The sequence below is a fragment of the Clarias gariepinus genome, chromosome 1 (genome assembly GCF_024256425.1).
Source record: "Clarias gariepinus isolate MV-2021 ecotype Netherlands chromosome 1, CGAR_prim_01v2, whole genome shotgun sequence".
Lineage (NCBI taxonomy): Eukaryota > Metazoa > Chordata > Actinopteri > Siluriformes > Clariidae > Clarias > Clarias gariepinus.
The window spans coordinates 35,300,521-35,318,826 of record NC_071100.1 but is presented as its reverse complement, the minus strand read 5'-3'; the positions used below and the strand labels follow the sequence as shown (position 1 = coordinate 35,318,826).

The following is an 18,306-nucleotide window of genomic DNA, read 5'->3' as shown; positions in this document are numbered from 1 at the left end:
TGATTCTAATAAGACATGGCTTTTAATATAATGCGTTCAACAGACTGCTTTATTAAGTAGGATATAAATATCAGTATACTATAAAATACCTCGGTATATGAAAACTATCCACTGAATTTAAATTTTGCAAGAAATTTAAATCGTGAATCGGCATATGAACTGAACTGAATGCCAGCCAAGTTGTGCTTACATTCAGGAAACATTCAAAACTTGTTTCCCTTAGTGAAAAGCAAAGTGAAGTTATTTATTATGTCTATTTATTTCATATTTTACTTGGTTTACGTGTCTTTTTTCTAAATGTTTTCATTGTTTTTATATGCAAAAATGATTTATTAATATTGGTAATATTTTTGGGTGGCTGGATTATCTGCATTTACATTATTTATTAAAAGAAAATTTGTACAGCAATACAAATTTCTGCCTTAAGAACTTGCCTCCAAAATGAATTAAATTTGTATGCATCGCACATTATGGTCGTACGCACACCTACACATTCATGCACATTTGCACATCCCGTGGACATTCCTATTTTTTAAAATATTGCTATTTAACTCTACTACTCCCCCCAATGTACATATCCCCTCAATGTACATATCCCCTCAATGTACATAATGTGTAGACTTAGCTGTAAACTTGTTATAAATATAGGCTTTCATATGATTTTTCTATAATTTAAATTACAGCTAAGGTTTTTCTATAATTTGTCTATATTTCAAATTACTATGTTTTTCTATGTTTTATTTTTTTGGTTCTATTTTCAATAGCGATGTCTTTCTATAGCTAAATTTCTTTAAATTCTGTTTCTTATTTTATTCCATCATTTATTTTTCATTGTAATCTCTTCATTTTAAGGTCACATGCGGTTGTTCAAGCAGTTCCCTGCATATCGTACTGTGTATGTGACAAATAAAATTTGAACTTGTATGCGGAGGTTTCGCTGTAATATTATGTAAGTTGAAACAAACAATTACATTTTAACTAAACCAATATGATCATTTCTAAATCAGGACAGGCTAAAAAAACTTCTCTCAAGCACATATTTATTTATTTATTATTATTTTTGGATAAGCTAAAACTCTCGTATGCTAGCTTAAAGAAAATATCAATCACGCCAACAGACAGAAATTGGAAATTACCCCCAAATTCCTGTTCTGGTGTAGGTTTCCTTTTAAAGCCAAAAAGCTGTACAACAGCCAGTGGATCAAAAAAAATGTTACAGTTTGCTGAACATGACAAGGATTTTTGCAATACACTAGTGCTTTAACCGCAAACATGTCTGACATCACCCTTCTGTTTCTGTCTTTATACAAAAATGCAACCAAAAAAACACACACACACACTACACTGCAAAATCTCTTTTCCTTTCCTCATTGATTCAACCCAGAAATAAAAATAAAACCGCTGCTGTGAGTGGGAAAGTTATATTTGGTAGTGGAGATCGAAAGCTTCAAAAACATACCTAGGGCTACAGAGAGTTGCGTGACTCTAACAGCTTAGTCATGTTTTATTCTAATCCACAGTCTAAGACCCGGTTTCCTTCTAACTTTTTATTATAATCGGATATAATAATATATATTATAAGGTATTATATATATATATTTTGTATTAAACATGTATCAGATCTTCCATATTGTTTCACATTTTTAATTTATTTAAAATGACTCCTTTACTATAAATTCTGTCCGTGATATTGTTCCTGTGTTCATGGCCACTTGGATGAAAGATGCAGTAGGCTGTCGGGGCTCATCTGCATACTTCCATATAAGAGAAAGGAGAAACGCAGCTTAAATGCAGCTTGTCGTTTTCTCATGTTTATTCAGTTCACACACACCCGAACAGCTCAAGCTGTCTCACCCACCATAATAATAGAGGATCACAAGTACACATATCCTCCCTCCTCGGTGTGCCAGCAGCCCGACCCAATAACCATGTGATGAAGAAGAAGAAGAAGAACGTAGCTGCTGTTGCAATCATTCTGTTTCGTGTATAGAAAGCTGAGCAGATGGCCTTCATTTTAAAGATAATTGCACCAATATTTCAAAATTTCACAAGAGCTTGTAGTTTTGGGGGTTCCTTGGGATTCACCGAGAGCATTTTTCGTTCTGAATTTAAACACTGTACATTCAGAAATGTGTTTTATAAGCTCTACCTCTTGCATCTTGATGAATACGTTCAAGCTCCAGCGTATTTTATTCTGCAATAATCTAGTTTTGCACTCGCTGACAGCCTGAAGGTAGCATGTGAGGGAAGTTCAAGTTCCTGGCGTGCACAGTACAAACTGAAGACTTGCCTCTGTTCGCACACAGAACACATGTATGCAATAGGCCAGATGAAAGCAGATACGCAGATGAATATGCTGTCAGCGTGGAATTACGGCTTCCCTCTTTCACCTAAACACGGCGTAATCAAACCCAGAGGAAGACGGGATGCACCGGCCGGCTGAGAGATGCGTGCAGGCTGAGGGAATAGCGAGGAGAGATGAAAGAAAGCGCAGAGTGTGCTGTCATATCCTTGTGATTTATAATGTATGAGAAACCTACGTCCTGCTTCACTGTCTTGAATCCGTGGCACCACATTCCATCATTGGCACCAATACAAGAATCAATACTTATGTAAAGCACAGACAATAATAATAATTATTGTTGTAAAGCCTGATGGTGATAAATACTTCATTAGATTCTTGATTTATAAAGATGCAGTCTACACCTTTATTTGTTTGGCCTTAGTGAATCATACATAGAACAAACGTAATTCTATTGATTTTAGTGTTCAGTAAAGAAGCTTGAAGTGATGTTTTAATTCTGATCTCTGTCTAAATCAGAAATGTACAAGGGCTGATAAAGGTGGTTGGGAGGCTGCTACAGATCCAAGCAAGTCAGAGGGACAAAAGCACATCCTTTTCTTGCCCGTACTCAATCAGGTGAGTGTTTTATACTGTACAAAGGCAGTGTGAGGTCTGATTTATTTGCCCAAAATACCTGAATTTGCTACTAAAAGTCTAATAGTGATAATTTGTATAAAGAAATTTGTGGGCTAACAGTTCACAAAGCATTTTACGGCTTTATGTTTTTTTTTGTTTGTTTCTTTGTTTTTTTTAACAGCCATATCTTTAGTTTGCAATGCAACAATGCAATGTCTCTTTCTTTTTGACATTGTGCTTAAAAGGTGTCAAAATGTGCTTAAAGTGAGTCAAAATACTGCAGAAGCCCCGTTGGCTTAGTGGTTAATGCTGTCGCCTCCAGGCTTGGTCATCTCTGGTCTTTTTGTGTGGAGTTTGTTCTGTGTTTGGTGGGTTTTCTCCAGGTACCTCAGTTTCTCCCCACAGTCCAAAGACAGGCAGAGTAGGTTTACTGGCCTTTCCGAATTGACTCTAGTGTATGAGACTGTGTTTGTGCACTATGATGGATTGGCTCCCAATCCTGACTTTTGCCCTCAGATTCCTGGAATAGGCTCCAGACCCCTTGCAACCCCACATATGAGAGGCAGTATAGCTAATACAGGAGATGGATGCATTGAATATTACTTCGTACCAGGCCAGGTTTAAGCATTAAATCAATTAAATATTGTTAATGTAATGGTCGAAAAAACACCAGAATCATTCTCCAGGTTTCCTGAAAGACTTCTCTTATTTTTGGCAAGATTTTGCCTCTCATTTCCGGTCTAGTCTCTGTACCTGACCAGTGCTAATAAAGGCAAATGATCAGTATATATAGAAGGGAAATGAGGTTGCTGCTGAAGTTGTTACATAAACAACAAATTTTTAAATTATATCTTTAGGTACTTTGCAGCCTCTCACAGTAAAACACGTGTTAATTGAATCCAAATCATTTAATTTAAAATGAAAAAAATCGGGGAGGCTTAAGACTTTTGGACAGTACTGTTCGTAAACACTTTCCTAGTATAAGTATAATTCATAAAACACTTTAAGCAGGTTATAAACCTGCACAAGTCAGGTGGGGTCTCCATGGACTACTAAGCACTAAAGCAGAATCAAGAGCAAACAGTTGCTATTCCAGCTCTCGTTCGTCTCCATGATATATGTAATAACAACAGTTTTTGCATTTGTGTTCTAATTTACTTATTTGCTTACTAAGTTTGCTAACATCCCGTGTGTGCAGTTTTGGCTTGGGAGACTCTTAGTAACCACAAAGGTGGCCTACAAAATGAGTTTGCAAGAACAATTCTTGAATTAAATTTAAATTAAAATACAAATCACGTTATTAATATGTGCATAAAGACTGTGCTGACTTTACACAAAACACTTATAAGATATTCATGCATGAAATTAGCAAGTTAATATTTGGCAATTAATATTTTTTTGTATTTTTTTTCATCATGGCATCATGAGTTGAAACTTTGTTCACCTCACTAGTCAGATGTTTGCTACGTCAGACAGTCATTGTCCATATTTGTTAATTAAACAGCCTGGCATCTGTAGCAATGGGAGTGTAAGAATCACATAGTAACTGTTCCTCACTGGAATTTCATGAGTAGTTTGTAAGGATACACTCTTAGTTAAAAGCTTTTAGGTTCACTTCAAGTAGCGGTAAGATGGGATTGTTTAGAAAGGTGGCCCCAGAATGGAAAAAAAAAAAACAAAACCTACTGATGATACTGTGATTACCCATCATAAGTGTAGCAAATTACATGTTGGGACAAAGCTGCCAAGCGCCCTGCTATCACTAGAGGTCATATGTCTTCATGAGTTATTGCTCATAAAGTGTCTCTCTAATATGATCAAACCCTTGGGGACGGCTGTCTCATTAGTGGTGATAAACGTGTAATTTGATTTCTTTCGCTGAAATCAATCAATAGTGATGACTCTAAACAGTCGCAACATTTATCCAATTTACAGGCGCTGCTGAGTGACCATGCTTATTGCCTTCCATCGACATAACCTATAGAAAATCCCGGCCTTTGTGATCCAGGCTTCAGGGGTCATGAGCAAGTCAGGGGCGTAGCAGAAAGAATGGGGGAGGGGTGCTTTCTGTTCCTCTGTCCTCATTTCTCGGCTAATGCTTCTTGAGTGGTTTATCTTTGCTTGCTATTAAATCTAACGATGGTATCATATGTTGGGAGAAACCATGGTGCGGTTAAAACTAGTGAACACTAAGAACTGTAAACTAACCTTGTCTCTTTTGGGTGCTGCCTGGCTAGAAGATGAATGGCTTTAGAGCTTGTCTTCGCGTGAACTCGTCTGGGATTGCAGCTTGGACATCAGAGAAGGTGCCAGAATTAATCAAAGTGGCATGGTGATGCCCAGGCTGCCCATCTGCCTGGTGCCACCTCCGCAATCTGTTGTAGGGTCATAAGGCCGTTTAGAAAATACGAGTGTACCATCCAAAGCATTTTGTCTTCCAGTAATGTTCTTTTAGGTTATGGTGTCCCTTAATATTCTGGATTTTAACTGTTTAAAATAACTGATGATGAAAAAAAACATAAAGCAATATCTGTTTATCTGTATTGATCTGGGAAAAGTGATAATACATAAGTATAGTTAAACTCTTCCTCGTGCAAAACAAAAGTAAAATGTGTAAAGTGTTTGCTGATGAAATTGCGTAGCTCATAGCAGTATTGTGTTTTATTCTACACTAAATAAAATGTACACAAGCTTATTGATGCATAGAGCATCAATATAAAATCTTTAACTATTTTTTTTGTGGAAATGGAATTAAGAATGCAATATATGGCAAAATAATATTCGATTATACTTTGTTATAATACCACAGTAGTGCTGTAGTGTTTCCTATTCTTGATAGTTAGATGGTTTTGTTAGATGGCTTAATTATTGTATTAAGTGAACTAAATAGTGTTTTAAGAACAGAAAAAAAGACAAATACTATGGACTGGTGGTGGCCCGTGAACAAAACCAACAAGTTCAGATTCTTTGTTTGCTTTGTGAACTTGCAGTTAAACTCTATGAATAAAGAAGGTCAGGGTGTCGGACATCCGTTGAATAGACGCTGAAGCCAGGTAATGTTGTGGCTGTCTGGCCAAACTGGAGCCTGATGGATGGGTTCCAGTGATGTGAGTATTGCCCTAGTTGGATGGGGACACCAGGAGATAGATAAGGAGATAAATGAGTTAAAGGCCTGCCTGGAAGAATAATGAAGGGCTTCTGTTTAATGTTAACCCTCAGACTGAGGTGTGCCCGAGACTCGGGGTCACGGAACGGAATGACTTTGCCCCGAATACAGAACCTGGCTGATCATTTAGGATAGGTCCAGCAAGATGATGTAGATGGGTGTAACCCTTGTGGTTGGAGATATTCCACTTCTTCTTTTACTTTTAGTATCTAGGTTTCGCAGAGCTTGTTAAATACTGTAAAGCAGTTCATTTAATGTGTGTGTAAAGCTGCATAAACTGTTACATTTCTAACCTGCAGCTACTGTACTTGAGATTTGATAAAAAAAAAATTAAAAAAACGCATCTTAAGTTAAGGAAAATTTTGAAGATGTCTGGCATTCAGGAGTTTGTGAACAATAATGAACTGTAAATGTTTTTACTCAGAATTTATTTATATATTTGCTTATTGAAATATCAGCTTTCTCCTGGATATTGAGTTCACAGATTCCTGTGATTGGCTAATGATGCTCTGATTAAACAGTGGGGATAGTGTGTGCCATCTGCCTGACCTAGACAGCATGACCAGTTGTGCTCTAGGCCACAGCTGGCTCTGGTATCGTCAGGATTTGTACCGACAGAATGCAAATTCCTAACAATAGGGTGACAAATTAATTATTTACTCACTCACTCATCGTGGGGCCTATGCCAGCCTGTGCCAATCCATTACAGGGCACACACACTGGAAAGTGGGAGGAAACTGGAGTACCCGGAGGAAACCCACCAAGCACAGGGAAACATGCAAACTCCACGCATACAGAGATGGGAATCAAGCTTGGATCCTGGAGTTGCAAGGCGACAGTGCTAACCACTAAGCCATTTATTTGTAAATGAATTATTATTTAATTAGTAATTATTTAAAAGGTACTTCTTGAGAAGTTCTTTGATGGATAAAGTATTGATCATCCTGCATAATAATGAAGTGATCAGATTAAATGCTGATCAGTTTTTAAAGCTAAAAACATTTCACTAACTGAGGATTTACCATCATTTTGACCATGTGTGTGTTTTAGGAGCTGCCCTCACCCGTACATCACAGTGCTAGAGAATCGGCCTGATTGCTGGGCTGCTCTCCTGCAGGAGATTGATGACTTCATCCAGCTGGCTGCTGACAAGTAAGAGCTCTCCTTCAGTGTATCGACCAGACAAGAGGCCTTGAGCACGAGATAAAACATATACAGTCTCTCATTTATTTTTTTATCTAATAACCCGAGTACTTTTGGATGTCCTAACTTCTGGAAAATCAAATGTTTCGTTATGGGAAGACAATGTTCTCTGTAATTTTCATTGTTTCATTTTAAAAGGTAAAAGGATCAGATAAGAAGTTTAGGCACAGCTTGGCGCTGCTGCTGCCAGGCACTGACTTGATAATAAATGTGGCACTACCTAGTCCATTTATCATGCGTTTTATTAAATACGATTCCATAGACAGTACCTGTAATTACAATGAATCTCAATGAGCCAGCATTCTTTCGGAATTCTTTTTTAACAAACCCATTGTTTGTGCGCCAGTGACGAGCCGCTGTTCATCTGTATGTTGGCTCCGTTCCTGCGGTACCTTTACTGTGAGCCTCAGAGGCTGTCGGAGAACGCGCTGCTCAGACATGGACTGCTCCAAGTGTTGCTGCAGCGCCGAGAGGTCACTCGGGGTCACAGCTCAGCCTGTGCGCGAGTCGCTCACCAGATACTGCGCTGCCTTTTCAATTTGTTCCCTCATATACTGGTAAGAATCCTACACTCTGAAATGACGCTCATGTTCAAGTTGTAGGTGTTGTTTTAATAGAAGTACTATCGTACAGTTTATTCGAATAGGCCACAATGTTGTTGTAAAAAAATATATACAGTACTGTGCAAAAGTCTTAGGCACCATATTATATGCTGTACCAATTTTGTTATATATGTTTATCATGTCTGGATGATTATGTGCAAAATCATTCAGTATTTCCATATATAACTTAAAAATTAATAAATCAATAACATTACAGGAAAATATATACATGGCTGTAAAGAAAGAAATATAGTACAAGACAGACAAGTTTTCAGATGGAAACAAAAAACCTAATGTAGGCTCCTGGGATTTGCATAAAATTAGAAAGGAGCGAGTGTGACAAAGTTACCAGAAGAACTTATATTCTCCAGCGAGCTCAGTAAAATCTAACAACTATTCTACTTATAATACTATGCAAAAGTTTGGGCACAGACAAAAATATGGCATACAAATAAACAGTCAATATTTGGAGTGAAAGCTCATTGCTTAAAATCAGGAATTTTGGACAGATTTGTGCAAATTTATAAGAAAACAGCTGTTAGGTTTTACTGAACATGCTTTTGCACAGTATTATATATGTAAATACATTTAACATTAGATAAAAAATACCTGTGGATAAAAAAAAAAGTTTGTACAAAAAAAAAAAAAAAAAAACACAGGGTGCCTAAGACTTTTGCACATTTCCATGCATGCACATAAAAAAGCCTCCTGACTTCTATATAGAATAAATGCACACAAATATCCTATTTTCACCTATTTTTTTTTTTGTAATTGTAATTTAAAATCATTATAATGCGGTGTTAATTCTTTCTGTCATCACGGGGGACATACTGTAGGTGGACAGTATTACAGCTGTGGTGGAGATCAGTTCAATGGCCGAGTTGCTCAGCTCTGCTCTGCTGGCCGAGCCTGGGCTCTGGAGGACTGAGTTAGCGCAGTTAGCACTGCAGCTCCTGTGTGTCTGTCACCTCAGCCTCCAGCTGGGAGGAGAGCTGAGGTCTCTGCTCCACACCTTGCAACATCTTCTGCCTGTCTGTAAAGAGGTGAGATCTACTGATTGATCAGTCTGAGCTGTTTGGGCCACAATCAAGGTGGTACAGAGTTGTAGGAAAGGGACCTGTTTTTTTTTGTACATATACTGTAAAAGTACTTTTACTAGACCCAGCGCATCCTGATCTCACTTATTAGCAATTCGTACAGTATTTATGGAATTTAATTAAACGTGCTGCATCCTGTGTGTTCACAAGTCTGACTGCAGATTAGCAATGGAGAAAAACTGAAATCACAAATAGATCCGTCATTTCGCACGCTTCTGTCGTCTTCAAAATAACACGATCTCACGGTCAGCTATATAATATAAGTATGATTTTAACTTGATTAATTTTATTTGAGAGAAACCAAGCTCATTAAGAGTTCCTGCTAATTTTTTATTTTTTTTTGGTAATTTTAAGAATGCATATTTTCTTTAAACCTGCGTCTACTGTATGTGTAGAGAGAGATGATCAAGCCCCTTTGTTGCACAGCGTATTTATATTTAGTAATACAAAGGAAACTCTATAAAAGGTAAAGCTCACTCAGAGCTGACGAACTGAATGGTGAAAGAGCACCTCCTAAGGGCACAGTGAGCTCAGTGTTGCAGTAATGCAGCTCAGCTATCGCAGCGTCTCGGCTACTACGCTCAGGGTCACATACCATCATAAATAATCACTCTTATACACTTACACGCTTATAATTGAGAACATGGTGTTATTTTATTTTTTTTCCCACAATTTTTACATTGGATGGGTTGACGGAAAACTCGTCATTCCAGCCAATCATCATTTTCACCTTGCAAAAAAGGCCAGATATTTTTTATTGAATGAAATTAAAATGAAATAATAATTGTGTGCTTTAATTACACACAATCTGGTAGTCAGTTTTTGTGTAAAAATGATTCCTCATGCTCCATGCTCCTGTTTGGAATATGCCTGTGCCATCAGGAAAGAAAAACTCCATGAGTGCGATAACCCGGTCATTCAGTACATTACGGTCTCCAGCTGGCTTCATTTTATTGCCACATAACATTGAGCCTAGACCTGACAACTGAAGCAACCCCAGATCATTGCACTTGTACAGTAAGCACTATGCATGATGGGTGTATCGCTTCATGTGCTTCCCTTTTTTACTCTGCTGCACCCATCCATCTGGTACAGGGTCAGTCTGGACTAATCACACCACATGACATATTTTTCTATTGCTCCAAAGTCAGAAACATTTTTCCTTATTAGGTTTATTGACGAGTGATTTTCTCGTGTATGGAACTACCTTTTTTTCACTATTGAACATAGATATGTTTTTTTAACTCTTGATATTTCTTTTTTTTACCATGTAACTTCAAGTGTTTAAGTGATCTCCGGTCATGATTTATTTCTGACTAAGTTGATGGTTCAGCACTTTTCTTCCATGTTTTCAAAATGTCTTGAACGGTACTTAACCCAATTCCAGTCATCTCAAAACCTAAAGTTGTTAGTTGTTTTCTTTGCTTGATGCAGCTTTATATTTTGACCCTCTCTGTGAATTGGTGAACAATTTGAATTACTTCCTTAAACTTGAACTTTTTACTGGCTCAGGAGTAGGATACAGATGTTTTTTCTTCCAAACTTACTGGATTTCATGAGTACCATATTACTTGTATAAATGCTCCTGTGACTGATTTACAAATGATCTGGTTTATATCCAGCTTGATAAATGAGGAGTGTTGTGTATCTTTGTAAAATGTTATAATGAGACATTTTAACACAGGCATAAGCATGTTTACGGGCCCGGCTTTGAGTTCAGCCTGTGTTAACGTTAGTCTTTGTAAAGGTGCTTGGTCTGCTTTTATTAATAAAGAGGGAATTATTTGTTCGGATATTGTTTAACTGTCCCCAGACAACTCATAAACTGTTTATTCTCAAAGTCCCGGTGTGTTCCTCGGCTTCCAGGATTTGTTTCTGTTAGGCTTGAACGTGATGAAAAAGGCATGCTGGCTTCAAACAGAGTTAGCTGTGTGATGCTAATCTTCTCAAATCCTCCCCTCAAGTCTCTAAAGACTGGTGGTAGCTTTCACGCCAGCCTGGAGCGATTTTCATCCTGCGCTCAGCACCCCCTGTTCGACGGCATCTGCGTCCCACTCTTCTCTCACTTCGCCTCTTTCTCTCCGCAGGATCTCCCGTCTGAGCAAGTGATCATGGGGATCGCGCTGCTCCTCCTCAGAGCCTCGGCCTCACAGCAGACTGCCCTCCTGGAGCTCGGTGAAGATTTTCCCCCCTCTTACTGATACTGATAGCTTTATTTCCATGCAGGAGGTTGATATTTTTGGTATTTTTAGCAGTTGATTAGCCCATTTAATTCAATCGCCCATGATGGAGTTGTGTCTGTATTTGTTTTTAATTTTGAAGTTTTAAAGTAGGAATCTTGCTTGCAATTAACACATGCTTTAAGTTAGTGTTTGGTCCATCAATACTGTATAAGACCTTTTATACAATCAATACTATTTAAATGTTCACTCAGGTCCCAGACTCAAATAATGGTTTATGAGTTATGTATAACTGGATCTTTTTTAACAACTTTACATTGCATTTGGATTTCTAGATTAATCCTTTTGCAAAGGAGATGAACATTATTATCAAGGAAATTTATTTAATTTTGTTAAAGGAATAGATCAGCCAGAACTACAGTGCATCCGTTAAGTATTCACAGCGCATCACTTTTTCTACAGCCTTATTTTAAAATGGATTCATATATTTTTTTTTACTCAGAGGTCTACACACAACACCCCATAATGACAACATGAAAAAAGTTTACTTGAGATTTTTGCTAATTTGTTAAAAAAAAAAAAAAAAAAAAAAAAAAATGAGAACGCACATGTACATAAGTATTCACAGTGTTTGCAAAATTGAGCTCAGTGCATCCTGTTTCCCCTGATCATCTTTGAGATGTTTCTGCAGCTTGATTGGAGTCCACCTGTGGTAAATTCAGTTGGTTGGACATGATTTGAAAAGGCACAAACCTGTCTATATAAGGTCCCACAGTTGACAGTTCATGTCAGAGCACAAACCAAGCATGAAGTCAAAGGAATTGTCCATTGACCTCCGAGACAGGATTGTCTCAAGGCACAAATCTGGGGAAGGTTACAAAAAAATTTCTGCCGCTTTGAAGATCCCAATGAGCACAGTGGCCTCCATCATCCGTAAGTGGAAGAAGTTTGAAATCACCAGGACTCTTCCTAGAGCTGGCCGGCCATCTAAACTGAGCGATCGGGGGAGAAGAGCCTTAGTCAGGGAGGTGACCAAGAACCCGATGGTCACTCTGTCAGAGCTGTAGAGGTCCTCTGTGGAGAGAAGAGAACCTTCCCGCAGCCATCCACCAATCAGGCCTACTGTATATGGTAGAGTGGCCAGAGAGTCTCATCAGACCTGAGAATTTTGTTTCTCATGGTCTAAGAGTCCTTCACATGCCTTTAGGCAAACGGCATACTACCATATAGGCCTGATGAAGCCTATATGGTAGAGCTCTGACAGAGTGACCACCGGGTTCTTGGTCACCTCCCTGGCGCTTTTGGATCAAAATAATTTGTAGCACTTTGAGATTTGCTTTAAATATAAAGTGCATTATAAATAAAATGTTTTATTATTATTACTACCTCTATAGTATTGTTATGGAGCTAAATGGATATTGCTAACAACACAGATAATGTCAAGCTTAAAATTTAATCTGCCTAAATTACACACCTCATTAACCCATAAAACTTATTTAATCTATTTTTACATTAAGTTTTATCCATCAATCCAGCTGAGAACCTCTATAGTCCTGGAGGCCAGTGCTGGACCATTATATTTATGCCATCAAGTTTCATAAAATAGCAGAATAAATTCATATACAAGACTAATTAAATTATCCTAACATACAGTTCTGATTTTTATATTTGGGCCATAATGTCCTATTAAAAGAAGATCTACTATGCACAATTTATTTTTTTTAGACATTTTATACACTCAGTTGGGTCTCTATGTTTGTCCAAGCAACAAAAAAGCTGAGAAAAAAAGTTCTTGTCTGTTCTTCTCTTATTTTTTTTTTTTTATTGTCTACGACTTAAAAATGACAATTTTTTACCCTGTTGTGACTTCATATAAGACACACACAGTAAAAAAAAGAGAGTTTAGGATCTGAAAAACTGCATTAAATGAGGGAAATTTCACATACACTTTACAGAGGATTTGGGGGATTCATATTAACTTGTTAAAGAACTAGTAAAATATGGGACCTTTAAGTCTGATCAATGCACAAAGGAACTTACAAATTTTGTTTTAAGAAAAATAGGTAAATCCTAATCTTATTTTCACTGTGTTTTTAATTTCCTATACAAAATCATGTTCATCTTCATTTCTGTGCACCCCATGCTATACAGGACTACTATACTGTATAGACTTGCTTGTTATTGACAAAAGCCATTTCATTCATTAGTCTTTGGTAATGGTATCCTTGTTAAGGGCTACAGTGGATCTCACTGTATTTGAACTGGGAATACACCTTGGATGAGATCCAAGTGTTGAGATCCGTATTGTCTATGACAGGGTACCATATAGGCTCACACACTCATTACCACCTAGGGGCAGTTCAAGTCATAAATTCACCTGAGGAAACCTGAGAGTTTAGAGGAAACCCACAAGGACCCAGCAAGAACTCCACATTGATTGTAACCTGAGCTCAGGATCAAACTGGGGGCTCCATGCTGCCTGATATTAATCATGTAGCTGTAAAACTAAAGCAACTGATTTAAGTCCTTATGCGTGTTGGAGTAAAAGGGGGAACTGTGTGAAATAGATTGTTACCATTGCTAGTTCTTCACTGTTTGTTGTTTTTTGCACTTCTATAACTTTACTAAATATTGATAATCATAGCTGTATAAATGCCAGTCTAATGGTCTTTTTTTTTTTTTTTTTTTCATTTGCATGTTGTGTCTTTTCATGCTCACAGCTGTAAAGCTCATTCCACCTGAAGAGAAACCTATATGGGGTGCCTCAGTGCTGGTGATGCCACTGCTGCAGGTGCTTTCCTGCTCCACACTCATGGAGGCACTCACTGACCCTCACACACAGGCAAAAAATCAAGACCTGGCCACTTCACTGCTGCAGACGATCGAGAAAGAGACGAGCAGTCCGGTTCAGGTACCCGACCTTGACCTTTTCTGCAGTTTCACAAATGTCTTATGCAAACAAGTTTGTGGCAATTAATTGTTTAAATAAAAATAATGCACTTTCTACATTTGGCATTTTAAGAAGTCCTCTGTTTTATCTATAATTTATCAACATGGTCCTGTGGGGGTTAATATACCTTTTCTCTTCACCCTCCAGAACAGCACACAGCTGACTCTTCCTCTCAGCACATGGTACAGTGAGCTGCAAGTGGCCACAAGTGTATTACGGCAAGTCTCTGCGGTCCCCTCGGCAGCAATGGACTGGCTCTATTCCATTCAGTCCACTCTTCCTTTGTGCGAACGTGTCCCTGATGCTCTTCCTCTCCTGGTCACACACCTGATCCTCTGGAGTGAGGGGGATCTCTGCAGGCTGGCACTGGACACTGTAGCAGGCATTGCTGAGGCTGATCCCGCTCAGGTACATCCCAGACACTGTCATTATTACTTTCTCAAGAATGTTGCAGCATACAGTATGTAAATTGGGATAGAGGCTCGTTTAACGGCCCCATGTTTAAGAGTGTGGATTAATTCGGTGAGGGATGTGGAATATATTCTGGGAATTGTTTCGTTTATTTTGTCACAGTGGTGGAAAATCACAGCCTAAAATTCATTTATATATACAATTACGTTCCTGTGGCCTGTCACATGCAGCGTTCTGTCTGTTGAAAGGTCAGGAATAAATAGCTTTATGACTGTAATACATAAATAGCTCCAGTATTGCTGTACACAATTAATTTTGTCATTTAAATTGCCTGTTCCTAGTGGAATTTATTTTACACTTACAGATCAAATATTTGTGAAGTCCTAGATTAAGTCTTGTGTATGTGAGCCGAGAATAACAGTAATTACTGTGAAATGTAATCCTACATTATCAAAGCTGAAATAAGTATTTGCTTTCAATGATTACAACATTGTCTATATAAATACTTTTTTTTTTTTTTTTTACTTTTAGGCTAAAAGTCATTTGCTTGATGTACCAGAATGGTGGGAATAATTCCACTTTGGGGTTTTTACCATTTAGTACATACAGTAAATTGCAAAAAACGTACATGTAGGTGTTGTGTCTAAGATGTTAATGGATTCTGACTTCTTCTGTGGCTAAAACTGCTGGACCATTTTATTTGGTATGTGGCATGCATTATACAAATAGAAAGAATTCGAAATTTGGACTGCGGGGAGTATACAAAATAGTATAGCTCTTAAGCTCGTTAGTCCTCACTGGCTTACCCATGTACATAATAAATATAACTTTCCATGATTAATACAGTCCAGAAATATTTGGATAAAGGTCATTTTTGGATTTATATACCCCTATCCATCCATCCATCCATCCATCCATTTATTCATCTAGGAACCTCTGTAGTCTAACTATGGACCATGGAGGCCACCATTTGTACGACCATGGTAGGATCTTCGGTCAACATTCACACACACATTAACATAATATGGGCAATTCTGGCCAATTAGCCTAATTTGTCTTCGGACTGTGGGAGGAAAACCAGAGTACCCCACCAAGCACAGGAAGAACATGAAACTCCATGCACACAAACCCAATTTCGGGGGTTCATACCCGGGACCTGGAGGTGCAAGGTGATAGTGCTAACCACTAACCTACTTATGCTAATGCTAATTTTTGACATATTATATGGCATGCTTTGGAACATTAGTCTTTCCCTTTTTTCTTTTTTCTTTTTTTTTAGTTCTTTTGTTGTTGTTGTTGTTGTTTTCGTGCCTACTTTAGAATGTTCTTTGCCTTGGCTAGATGTTGCAAAGGGTTGTTTTTCTTTACCAAAGAATTTTGAGATCATCCACTTTTGTTGTCATCTGTATAATTCAAGGCCTTTTGGTGTTGCTGAACTTGTCAGTGCATTTCTTTTAAGAATGTACAAATTGCTTATTTGGCCACTGATAGCACTTTTGCTATCTCTCTGATTTGAATTTCAGTCTGTTTTGTTATTTCTATCTCATAGCTTTACTTGCATCAGCACCTCTTTGGACCACATAAGAGAATCCAATTACTTTTGAGACTGAAAATGAATAGAAAATATTTAAAATCTCTATATTAAAGCTTTATTAGAACTGCTGCACTTTATTCACATTTTGACTGCTTCATTTCATAGTGGTGGTCTAGAGAGGCAAAATTATAAAAGGAGTTGGGTCACAGTCCAAATACTTATGAACCTGATTGTATTATACAGCCACACATTGCTGCAATATTGCTAATGAGACTGCTAATTGCTAATGAGACTATTCTGTCTGAGGCCATAGAAAATTATAGGCTCATTAATATTCCAATGCTAATTATTTAAAGTACTTGAAATTTAAATGCTGTTTGACATCCCTGCGGCGTGTGCTGTCTTGAAAAAAAATATATTACTTGTTAATCTTAAAGAAGGTGGCATATGAATTGAAATCATACCCAGAGACAGAACCAAGCTTTTTTTTCCCCCCTACTCTCCCATTCCTGCCTAATATCCATTCAGATGCCAGAGTTGCTAGGCAACACGTTGGCAGCTGAGGAATTGGAGCAGTTTGCAGTTACGGGAGAAAAAGAAGAGATGGCATAGCAATGACACCTGCAGATTCCCCGATGGTGAATTCAGCAATGCAAGCAATTTGTGTAAGAATGGAGCTTACGCTTGAACAAGCCTGAGTAGACTTGGCACAGTTTATCATACACATCATTTTAGCTCGATAACATTTAGGCAGGCAAAAATGGAATAATGGGAATCCATTTGGAAGGCTTCAGGAGAGTCTGAAATCATGGAGATGTTTAACTCTGATCTGAGCGACTATCTATTTATGTCATATTAAGCCAGTGATGCATGTGTAGCGTGAAAGAAAATGGGCACTCGACTGAATTTAAGCTAAAGTGAACAGTCATTTAGGGTGAGGTAAACACCATGCAATTTGGATGTTGGGAAGAAATAATGTATAAACAAGCTTAACCCATGGGAAGCAGACCATGGGGCAAAAATGACCTAAAAAGTTTCAAAAACAATAAAATAAGTGTTTTTTTTTTTCTCCTAGTGTTGTTATTGTTTCTCACGTTCAATATATGAACTCATAACTAATAAACTAATTAAAGCTCAGGGTGGTATTTATGCCACATGTTCTCCTTCTACACCTTTGTGGTATGTACTGTAGGTAAAATGTACAGATGTGTAACAAGTTGATTCATTATAGTTTTGAAATCAAGTCCATTTTTTTTTTTTAAGTTCCAACTGATCTTGCCCACTAACATACTGTACTGTGCATTTCCATAAAAAACATTTAATTCTATGAAGTAGATTCAATTAAAGAAATGGTAACAAAAGGATACTGCAAAGTGGCTAAAGATACAATTTAAAATTTGGTTGTTTATGTAATAACTTCAGCATCAGTTTCATTTCCCCTCTCGTCTTTTCCGACCACTCAGCATTCAGCATCACCAGTATACTAATCATCGTGCTGATCAACTGTTTCTCACCAGTTCATGCCTCAAGTTAGATGTTTTTAAATGCTTGAATTGTTCATAGGTCTCTGTATGGTGCAAGAAACGAAAACGTTCCTCCGAAACTGGTCAGGTACAGGGACTGGATCGAAAATGAGGGCAAAAAAGGTCTTAAGGAAGCCTAAAGAACTATACTTCAAGATTACAGTCAGAATAAAAAAAAGTCTATGACTCCAGACTTACTGCACATTACTGTACAGAATGTTTGTTTTTCTTTCTGCCTCTTAGGATTCTTTTTTGTTGGCCATCTTTAAATCTGTGCATTAAAAAAATCTGTTTTTATTTATTTAGGTGTAGCTAGTAGAATAGGATGTATTTATGCAACAAACAAAAAAATCTACCCTTTATAATATTAATGCATTAAGATAATAAAAGTGGAATCATCTTCTATAATTATTAGCATTTAATCACGCTTCACCTTATGTTGTTACAATTGTTTGTGGTCATTTCCTCACCGCATGCCCTTTCCCTTCCTGCTCCTCCTCCCATTAGTTTAGCATTAGTTTAACCTCCCAAGGGCTGTTAATTGGCCGGCTGATGGGGTCGGAGGTTGTGCCGTTCTCAGCAGGCCGGGTCGCTCGTCTTGGCTCCTGCGGTGCAGAGTGTGTAGTTGGAGCATCGTAGGGTTAATCTCTAATTCTAGGACATCTAACACTGTCTCCACTAGCCTGAAATAAGGGAGTTTCTGCTGCGCGGGGTCAGAGC

At 37.9% G+C, this 18,306-nt stretch overlaps 1 protein-coding gene across 1 annotated transcript in view; it reads left to right on the top strand.

Moving 5' to 3' along the window:
• Nucleotides 1-18,306, top strand: part of focad (focadhesin) — a 67,561-nt gene that overhangs the window by 8,739 nt on the left and 40,516 nt on the right. Inside the window, exons 5-11 of the mRNA XM_053497248.1 lie at nucleotides 2,822-2,920; nucleotides 7,137-7,238; nucleotides 7,636-7,846; nucleotides 8,728-8,934; nucleotides 11,076-11,163; nucleotides 13,889-14,079; nucleotides 14,266-14,526. Coding sequence (XP_053353223.1) covers nucleotides 2,822-2,920; nucleotides 7,137-7,238; nucleotides 7,636-7,846; nucleotides 8,728-8,934; nucleotides 11,076-11,163; nucleotides 13,889-14,079; nucleotides 14,266-14,526 — 1,159 coding nt within the window. The remainder of the gene's footprint in view (nucleotides 1-2,821; nucleotides 2,921-7,136; nucleotides 7,239-7,635; nucleotides 7,847-8,727; nucleotides 8,935-11,075; nucleotides 11,164-13,888; nucleotides 14,080-14,265; nucleotides 14,527-18,306) is intronic.